This window comes from Sparus aurata, chromosome 13 (genome assembly GCF_900880675.1).
Source record: "Sparus aurata chromosome 13, fSpaAur1.1, whole genome shotgun sequence".
In the NCBI taxonomy this organism is placed as follows: domain Eukaryota; kingdom Metazoa; phylum Chordata; class Actinopteri; order Spariformes; family Sparidae; genus Sparus; species Sparus aurata.
In genome coordinates, this window is record NC_044199.1 from 10,894,948 (window position 1) to 10,905,415 (window position 10,468).

Below are 10,468 nucleotides of genomic sequence, written 5' to 3' on the forward strand. Positions count from 1 at the left end.
CACGTGAATACATGTTGATTTTAATGAAAATACATTATTCTTCACAAATACAAGGTTTCATATAAAGTAATAAGAAGTAATAAAAACACCAGTGTAAGCGTCGCCTTTTATTCTTCAAAAAAGGCCTTTTATATAGGATCCTTTTATCACCACAGATATTGAAAATATAAAACAAGATTGTTCCAAAGCGAGACTAAAGTTCTCACAGCTACTGTATAGCAGATAAATCTAGGTCTGATTGTTTGCAGCTATTCATTTTCACTGTATTGACCTGTGCAGGAAAAAAATAACATTGCAACTCCATTTGTGCAGCAGTCATAAAACACAACACACTCCATCAAATATAAATCAAATATACAAACAGGCCAGAGAAAAAAAAAAAGCAGTACCCACTCTACTTCCATTAACAATCTCAGCAAAAACATCAGCAACGACACAGGCGCCCTCAGGCAGCCTGCTTCAGGAGGTTGGCCTGCGTGTCCTGCAAGCTGATTGCTTCCTTTGGTGCCATTTTGGGGCCCCTTCCAGATCCCCTTTGTTTTAAATAGAAAAATGGATAAATCAGTTTCTGTATCTTTTTTTTTTCTTTTCAGTGATGACGACCGACTCCATGAGAACAAACAAACATAACAAATCTCGACTCCTACAGGTTCGGACTTACCTGTCCTCCACGTCTTGTATCGTGTCAGGTAGGGGTGAGCCGAGCGTCTCTGGAAGAAATATCGCAGCCACTCCGCTGAGAATGGGGGCTCCCCCGTAGATTAAACCTGGTAGCCAAGGAATGTGGTCCCCCGTGAGAAGCACCATGGGGGCCACCATGGCTCCGATGCGAGCCATCATGGATACCCAGCCCATGCCATTCTGACTGAGAGAGCAGTAAAGTTCAGTTACAAACAGCCACGCTGTAACTTCACTTCTTTAAATCAGCAGTTGTTTTGCTAGGGACATTGGTTTAAAGGCCATTCTTTGACTTTCTTTCCAAAGAGCAAGTGTAAAAACATTGCTGACAGTATATCGATATTACTCATTATAGGTGGGGGAGAAATAGGGGAAATGGCTGCCCCACAGTGACATGTTTCTGCCGTCTTTGTGGCAACTAAACTGGGTAAACATAAAGTCTCAACATATCTGTGGTTTCCAGAAAAATAAAATGCAAACATTTCATCTGGTGATTGGATCAGTATTTGGTCGGCAGAATAAAATACTGGTAATTTATGTTTTTTTGCAAGGCAGGTTTACGTTCAAATTTCTACGTATCGCACTACCGTATTAACTTTTCTGCCCACAAACAAAGCCGGAAAATCCCGAAACCACTGGATATTTCTGACCAGATGTCGGGACCTTTACAGCTTTGTTTGTGAGCGACCAGGCAGGTATTTGAAAGCCAAAATGTGATCTTTTTTTTTTACTCTAACCCAATTTTTTTGGGGGGGCCTTAACCATAACCATCGGCACGAAGCGTTGTCAGAGCAATATCATTGAAGATTGAACCGACTAAAACTTTTGCATCGTAAAATAAGGTAAAGTTTCAGCATATCCATTGGTTTACAGAAATGAACGATGCTGAAATTTATGTCACTGCTGAAAGAAGGGGTCCGAAGAGAACCACACATATGAACCCAAACCCTTCAGGCGTTTTTAATATCCTCTTGAAGCCGCAGTTTGAAGACGTGACAAGCCAAGCTTACGTACCGACATGGTCATGGATCCTGCACTGCTTTGGAGGGCTACGCTGACTCTTCATCTGCCCACCTCCCCTCTGACTTTACCTCGCTCTACTGCCGCAAAACGTGTCTACACAATAAACACCAAATCACCAGAACTTAAACCACACAACTTTTCTTTTGCTGAAGAACAAAAAAAAAGAAAAAAAAAAGGCTTTCTGTGTTGAAATAATAAAGATTAAACTGCAGATCTCTAGAACTGGCAGCATCATGTGCGACCTATATCTACATCATGGATGAAGCTGACATGCATGTTTGGCCGGTTCTGAAGCAACCTTTCCAATTGTTCTTTAATGAAGTAGATATTCAGGGCTAACATAAGTCCAAAGATACTTTCATCTGGCTCAGATTGCACAATAAAAACTTTTAACAATAAAAAAAAATGTCCAAAAGCTAAAATTCCACACTTGTTGCCGGATGAGGCTTACCGAATGATGGTCGGGTACAGTTCTCCGGAGTAAAGGTAGCAGCAGTTGAAGGAGGCGGCCAGACAACCTTTACCCCACACAGCCAGACAGGTGCGCACAGTCTGTTTATCTACACATGTGAAGTGGAACATGCAATCAGATCGCTGTTTTGCTTCTGTTGTGTAACATTCACCCTTGCGCGCACGTGTTCTGACGTACCGTACGGCACCAGCTGGTTGATCAGGATGGTGACCCCCGCGACGATGAGGGCGCCGCACTGCGATGGCCGCCGTCCGATGAAACTCATAGACACCGTGATGAGAACTTTAGCGGGGATGTCGACAGCGCCGAAGATCACTTGGATTAAGTAGATGTCCACCCCGAACTTCTGCAGATCCATTGCAAGACCATAGTAGGCGAAGCTGGTCGATAACCTGAGAAATCGTACATTTCGTCTCTGAAGTTCCATAAAATGCGCTTAATTACTGGTTTTTCTTCAACAAGAGCGGGATATCTACCAGACAGCGCTGAGGCAGACCGTCATAGACCTCATTGTGGGCGTGCGGAACAGATCCAGGACGGAGTAGGAACCCTTCGAACCGGACATCTCCTTCTTCATGGACTCCTGCACCATCTGTACATAAAGAGAACGTTCTCTTAATCCCAATTGTTTTGTTTTTTTTAACACAGACAGCAATACAAAGAGCAAAACACTTCCGCTTACTTTCATGTCGATTTTTTCGCCCTCTTCACGCCGCCCATTGAAGTTGGCCACGCTTTTAAGGTTCGTGATGGCCTGCTCGGATTTATTACTCAGGACGAGCCATCTTGAGGATTCATGAAACCACCTGCGCGAGATGTCCGTCGTTAACAGTATCCACGCAACTTTCAAACATCGATTGCCAGTTCATGCCGCAACCCTCGCTTTGATTTGCTCATTAATTACTCGGCATCTCACCATGCAATGAGGAAGAAGACGTAGAAGGGCAAAGACACGGCCAGGGTCAACCACCTCCAGTCCCGGATGAAGTAAGCTATGACTGCCAGGAGCAGCTGCCCCAGCGTGTAACAGTAACCTGTTATCGTCCCCACCACTGTCCGCACACGAGTGGGGATCCACTCCACAACTACGAGTGAAAGAAACAGGCATATTTAATTTGTCGCACAGTCCTGGCCTTTCTGAAATGCTTTTGAGGAGATTTCAGCGTATCGGGACATTCATCTTCTGTCGCAATATAGAAATATTGTTATTTTAGGGCCACATCGCTCAACCTTAGTACTATCTTTGACCAAATGTACCTATATATCAATATTGTGACAATATTGTGTATTTCACAACATTATGAAACGTTTTTTACCTTAAGACAACAGCTTTAAAATCATGTTAGCAGCGTCTTGTAATAGAGCGAATGGTGTGTCCGTCACTTGTTTCTGCACTGTGTAACTTCAGAGACAGGGCAGGATCACAGCGTTACCTACATGTTTGCTTCAGCATAAAGGTATTCAACACCTAACATTGTTATGATGTAAAGCGTTTTGATTACATCTGACAGATGGACTCTGACAGTTACAGACTTTGGATTTGTATTTAGACAGAAGTGTTGCACTCAAAGTGTTTGGGGGCATCAAAGTGCACGAGATGCCAATTTTTACATAATGTTGCTTTAAAATAACAACGCAAAGGGCTTTTTATTCGGCTATGTTGCTGCACATCATCTTTATGAGGATAATCTCCTCAAAATGAATTGTCATCTTTTTTATCCGACCATACTGCCCGTCACGAAATATGAAGACAGTGAGATTTTTGATAAGTAATCAGTAGTTATGTGGATATAATGACTAAGTGGGTAAAGTGACTAAACTGTTGGAATATGTAGAGCAGTCCAGGTACAACACTGACTTTATGTAGAGATTGGCTTTTTGTGTGATTTGGCGCCCCCCACAGCTGAATCCCAGGTCGGTAACAATTTGTCAGACATAACATAGGTGCGTACTACAAACGAAACTCGTCATGACGTAATGACGTTATGTCACTGCGGTGGAAACAAGTGATGGGGAAGGTGAGACAGAGACACTGTTCACCCTATCACAACACACTCTGCCATCAACATGATTTAGAAGCTGTTATTTTAAGTTTGAGGAAAAAGTTACATATTGCTGCTTTAAAACCAGGCGCAGAAAACACACCAAAAATCCAACATGATAAATACCCATGATCGTGATAAAGACGTAATACCAATGTATTGCCCAGACAATCGGAGCACACTGATTGTTCTCCATCTCCTCTGTTATCTTACTGAGGGAGAAGGTGTTGAGCCCCAGGCCGGACAGAGCCATGCCACAGCCAAAGCGGAACAGGCAATAGAGATAGAAGGAGTTGGAGAAGGCGGCGCACGTTCCTGACACCGCCATCAGCAGGTTGGAGATGAGCAGGAGGATGCGTCGGCCGTACCTAGGAGTCGGGAAGTTTTTTTGCACAGTGTGAGGTCACTGAGGTCAAACTACATCCCATCGCTTGACTCGAGTGAGTTAGAATTCTCAGAGCAATTACTGCATTTAAGTTTAAAGCATGAATAAACACGTGCGAGCCATTGCGACAAAACCACACGGTAGCTGTTAAAAATGGGTGGGTGAGATTAAAGGTACCTGTCTGAGAGGCCTCCAAAGACAAGAGCTCCCACGAGCACGCCTCCCATGTAGACCGTTTGTCCCATTTGCTTCAGAGAGCGTAAATCGCACACCAAATCCCACTGACAACAAAAAAAACAAACGTACCAAAGATTTACCACACATGACAAGGCAACACGTAAAGATGACTTAACAAAAAAAGGCACACAGCCCCCTACGTCGGATATGATGGTGGAGCTCCTCTCGGTCATGTTGAAGGACCATCCGTCTGTGCATTCCTGCAGATCAGCATCCAGGCCGTCCATTGTGACGCCCTGCTCCCCTGAGCCGGCGCTCCCGTTTTTAACCAGGAGGTGCCATTGCGGGGTCACGTAACGCTGGCACCTCTGAGGCATCCCCGCCTGGTCCACCGGCACTGTGATGAGCAGCGTTTCCTCTGGGCTCAGCTGGGACTGAGAGAGGTTTTTGTGCGCGCTGCAGTAGTGGTGAGGCACCGAGGCCACAAAGTTCTGCAGCAGGTTGTGGCTGGCCATCATCAGGACTGGTATGCAGAGGAGGGTCACATGCAGGATCTGGAAGCGTCCCGTGGCTCCCACCAGCTCGAGCAGGTCACCAAATGCCATCGCTGTATGTACGACCGGACTCAATGTTATGGCAAAGTAGATCCTGTAGTCGGTAGCTTCCCTCAGAATACTTGGATGTGCAAAAAGGACTATGGTGTAGCACCTATTGTAAGCAATCAGGGCAAAACATCAGCTGCAAGGAACCAAATCAAATGTGTCAATACACCTGAAATGGATCAGACTCACCTTCTGAATCAGTCTTCTCACTTCATCACTTGAAATATCCGCAGAATGAAACAAGCGGACTGTGGCATCTTCATTAAAAAAACAGCACAACACATAATACCCCTCAAATCAAATAAAGTCCCTGGCCAAAGTGTTCCAAAGAGAGTCCTTAAAAAATCAATGAGAAAAAAAAGGGGGGAGTAAAAAGTCGTCTTGTCGCTGCAGTGTGTTAAAAGTGAGTAATCGGCTCTCAAATTCCTACGGCTCTTTCTGAACTTTGGATTATTGGAAGTGCAATGTAACCTCTCGAGGTATTAGCAGCTCCTTCACTGAGGTAGAGTGCTGAGTCCTTGCTGTGCAGGAACAGTGTCTGGGTGAAAGTGTTTCAGTACAAGTGAGCTTCAGCATCAGGAGTGGGTGCACCACCAAGCTCAGCTCTATTCCCTCCTTGAAACGCACTCCCTGCCCCCTTATTGGTTACTTAACATGAGAGAAGGGGTGATAAAGTGTGTGTCAGTGTGTGTGCGTGTGTGTGTGTGTGTGTTTCAACATGTTTGCACATGTGAGGTCAGCCGCGCTAATCTGGTCTGAGGCTGCGTGTTTTGTTGTCAGATTCTTTAACAGTGTCCTTATTTATTTGCAGTTTATTCACAAGTCCGCATAGGGTCGGTTGGTTTATGGGACTAAGGTTATCAGCAGCGACCAAATTAGAAAAGGGAAAATCAGTGACTGTGTGTTTGAAGAATACTCGCAAAACTGGCTGATAGATATTCAACCATTTAACAGCGCCTCGGCAAGGCGATCTCCTCTCATCCTCTGTCACCTCGTGTTATAAAACAGAAAATGTCAGTCAATAAGTGACCATCCCATCATCAGCCACAGCTGCAGGTGACTCTGACCAAGTCACGTTGCGCCGACTGACAGTTATAAGACAGCACCGCACCGCAATCATTCCTATTCTATCATTTGTATTGTGCTTTACTGAGTGCTGTGTAGCTAAAAATCTGAGACACTTCTGCCCGGTTTTTGCGTCCCGGTGATTAGTTTGGAGGAATGTGTGCACTTGTGTAATAATCAGCATGAGATGTCAGGCTGAATGAAGCTGCAGGTGCACCAAAGCAAAACAATCGACTCTCAGCTTTTTCAGCTGTGGGACTCTGGTGGGGGAAAATATCTGTCCTTTTGATTTCCTCTCTCTTCGGGGGAGTTTTGTGGCTTGAGCCCCTAAAAGCATGGGTATTTCGCAGACATATGTGGAGAAAACTTCATGGATATCCTAGAAGATACAAAACAAAAGTCGCACACTGACTTCAAACAGCAAAGTGGAGGCTGAGGGGTTGGATTGAACAGATGAATCAGCCAAACAGGCTCCAGATGGTGAAACTGTCTATCTGTGAGACGATGACTGGGATGATTCTCTGATATTTGTACATAAAAGAGAAAATGTTCCCCTCTCCTTGTATCTAAAGTGATGGCAGAGCTACAGACAAACCGAGTCAGTCACAGTGTTTTAAAGGAGACATATTGGGCTTATTTTCAGGTTCAGAATTTTATCTTTGGTTACTATTGGATTAGCTAATTTAACTTTCATGTTAAAAAAAAAGCATTAGTTTCTACCACTGTGTTCCCCCTCTGTCTGAAATGCTCTGTTTTAGCCCCTGTCTCTTTAAGGCCCCCCCGGTCAGCTCTCATTGGTCAGCTCACACATGCCTGAGACAGCACTGGCTTCACTTCACTTCACTTCTACCGTGAATATGGGCATACAATTATGTAAATGTGTGGCATGGTGACGCAGCTTGATGTCAAGAAGTCGTATAATATATATATATATATACACATATATACATCTTATTTGTGTTTGATGATGCCAATTCATTTTAATTTTAGAAAAAAAGGTGAGTTAATGACAGCTAGTTGTTGGCCAGCACCCAGTGGGGGATGGAATTTTTCCATCCTGGATTCACCTCCCCAGTATATCACCATAACCACCAGTGTCTGCAGTATTAATGTAGTTTTTCTTATCCGGCAGGTTGTTGGAGTGTTTGAGTTACACCACCGCTTCTGGTGTCCTCTTCAAGCTGCTCTTGAGAAAATTTCATGTAGTTGTCCCCTCCAAAGGTGATATTTGATTTTTTTTCCACTGTGCAGATTGAAATTTTGGCTCATCACATCTCATATGTACTTAGAGTCCCTCTGCTGCCAGCAGACACATAGAAACCATAACCTTCAGCCCTTCAACAGGGCTGTACAAAATTGCCTTGAAATAATACCACGATATTTTGATACGTGGTACAAATTTCGAAATCTCCTCACATGCACTTCACCGGGTGACAATCACAACATTTTTGACCGTGTACCTCTATATAAATGTGGCAACAATATTGTAGGGATGACTATGGACATTTAAACAAAATAGTAACACATTGAAACAGCACTCAAGATAATCCACAGACCTTGTTTCACGTAGGAACAATTTTTTTTCTACCAAACTACAACCGCCAACAGTGTCATGGACACCCAGTCAGCTTTGTTAGCTGCCCTGTATTTGTGAGTGGGTTCATGCTTAGCTTCTCTGCGATGATGCGGTTGTGTATGCAGTCGTGGTCCAGTAGAAAGAAAATAGTTCCTTCATGAAACTGCTCACAACAAAGTTGTTTTTCAAATGTGTTATTTCGGCGCTTCTATCAGCACAAATCCACAAACAATCGAGATGGATGCAGCTTAGAGGAAAAATGCGTGTTTTTTAAACTTTGAGATGAACTGTCCCTTTAATGGTTTGTTCTGCCTCTACAGTTATCTGAGGCTGTTGCATGTGTGATGCATGTTTGAACTTTAAACCAGTTAAACCCAGTGACGGACCCTCCAGAGTTATCTCGCTATATATGGCACCTGTAAAAACCTAACTTTGAACGATGTACTTGCAGAAAACAACGGTGACATATTATAGATTCTCTTGCTTCATGTCTCTCGCTCTGTTAATAGTTACAAACACAACGATCAGGTAGTGGCACAGGTCCAAAAGTCTGAGCCCAATACCGGGAACTGTTTGTGTTTGTTTATATTCATCCAAAAAGTTTTACTGAAGATAAAAGCTTATGGCATTTGTTACAATTCCATCATTTACATGTCAGTGTTTGGTATCATTTATTTTAGTACAACATGTGTCTCTTATTAAACTTTATTTAACCCTCGTGGTCAGTTTGAGTTTCGGGCCCTCTTTAACAGCTCATAAAACATTTATTGTTTTATCACCATGATACTAAATTAATGACACCTGCTTGTAAACATTTTAACTGATGACATGTTATCTTTAGTCATGTACAGAAAATGACAACTTCCTTCTGTTTGGTGTCTCTTTCAAACACCAGGCTGGACTTGCATACCTCAGAAAAACATAAAATAAGTCTGTATGTAATAATAATAATAATAATAATAATAATAATAATAGTGGTAATAATATTAATAATAATAATAATAATAATAATAACATGTATATATATTAATAGTGTCATCATAATAAACTTTGTTTGTATTGCACCTTTTGTACAAAAAATGCACCAAGTATATATACACATGAGGGAGAAAAGTAATTGATTTTGCAGCTCTCATTATACTTTTTCCCCCAACTAACAGAGGGGACTGTTCCCCCACAATACTTTAGAGCATAGTTGATGTCAACCAAATAAAAGCGTTAAGAGCAATTATATTCCAGAAGTTAGCCAGGGCTCATTAAGAAGGACTACCTACCATGAACATGTACATACAGATCTATGACAATCCGTCATGTTTTAATGTTCCCAGAGGAACCACTGAAGAAAAACAGAAATGGGTTCCAGAGCTGGATACAAGGACAGACATCTATTTGTCTGGCCATATGTGATCATCTTCTTGCCCTCCTCTCATCTCACCTCTGGTTACAACAGCTCCTCCACCAGGCAACTCAAGGAACTTCATTTTTCTATTAACGCATGAATTAGTGGGTTTCAGTCACTGGCGATATTTCCGGACTCCACAATAGCAGCTATAAATCAGTTATAAGAAGTTTTTCCAACAATACTGTATGTCAGATATCATCTCAAAACATTTTTTTTTCAGCCGTGATTATTATTGTATCTGATATTTTTGGCATTTTTGTGATTATCGGAATCAATGTTCTTTTCGATCCCATTTCCAATAAATTTAGTACATTTAAAAATGCATTTATTTGGTTCTAACGCGGTTCGCCATCTGGATAGAATCTATAAATATCAGTCAATAATAAATTGGTGGTGTCAAAAATATTATTTGCCTCCAAACTGTTGCAGAAAATGGAAATACTTAAAAGCATTTATTTCAAAATTGTAACTAAGTAGAGTACTTGAGTAAATGTCCTTAGTTACATTCCATCACTGCATGTCAGGGAAGGTTTCATTGATGCGGCAACACAATTGGCTTTAATGTGACCCAATCCTCAATATTTATTTACAGTACAGTGCAGCACTGCCTCTCACTGCATCTTATCACCAGTATGGTGGATAGGAGCGCTGTCCTCACTGACACAGTGCTAAAGTCCTGACTGCTGCTGCTGCAGCAGAGTCAGGTCTCGTGTAGGTGTTGTCATCTGTTGCACCAACCTTATCAAGTTCTCTTATCCACCTTATTTGTTTTTGTTGGTGTTGCCCCATTTAACTCTGCTCTACATTGACGAATGATTTGCTCTATTAACTTGTTACCTATTAGAACTTTATGTCTCGGCTGATAGGGGTTCAGTGAACAGGAAAGCACAGGATGTCAGTCACTTTAACTGACATCCGGACAAGGAAATAGATTGACGCCTGGCTTTCAGGGATGTTGATGTTCAGCTTTGTCACTGTTGTCAATCTGCTGACTCAGTCACAGAATTTCCACTCATTGAATGTTACAAATTTCTCGACACTGAAAA

General features: G+C 42.5%; 1 protein-coding gene across 1 annotated transcript; it reads right to left on the reverse strand.

Moving 5' to 3' along the window:
* slc22a6l (solute carrier family 22 member 6, like) lies at positions 1-5,979 on the reverse strand. The gene is made up of 11 exons (XM_030437752.1): positions 5,569-5,979; positions 4,978-5,485; positions 4,778-4,881; positions 4,429-4,583; positions 3,090-3,258; positions 2,856-2,979; positions 2,650-2,765; positions 2,351-2,565; positions 2,153-2,261; positions 662-865; positions 1-533 (listed from the first exon to the last, which is right to left on the reverse strand). Exons 2-11 carry the CDS (start codon positions 5,380-5,382, stop codon positions 446-448), a joined length of 1,689 nt encoding a protein of 562 aa, XP_030293612.1. The 5' UTR covers positions 5,383-5,485; positions 5,569-5,979; the 3' UTR covers positions 1-445.
* Positions 5,980-10,468: the final 4,489 nt, after the last annotated feature.

Coding starts and splice junctions, on each gene's coding strand:
- slc22a6l (XM_030437752.1), bottom strand. CDS start 5,382: ATGGCATTTGGTGACCTGCTCGAGCTGGTGGGAGCCACGGGACGCTTC. Junction 3,259..4,428: donor GCTCAACACCTTCTCCCTCA/GTAAGATAACAG, acceptor TTTCACTCGTAG/TTGTGGAGTGGATCCCCACT. Junction 2,566..2,649: donor GTCTGCCTCAGCGCTGTCTG/GTAGATATCCCG, acceptor ACGATTTCTCAG/GTTATCGACCAGCTTCGCCT.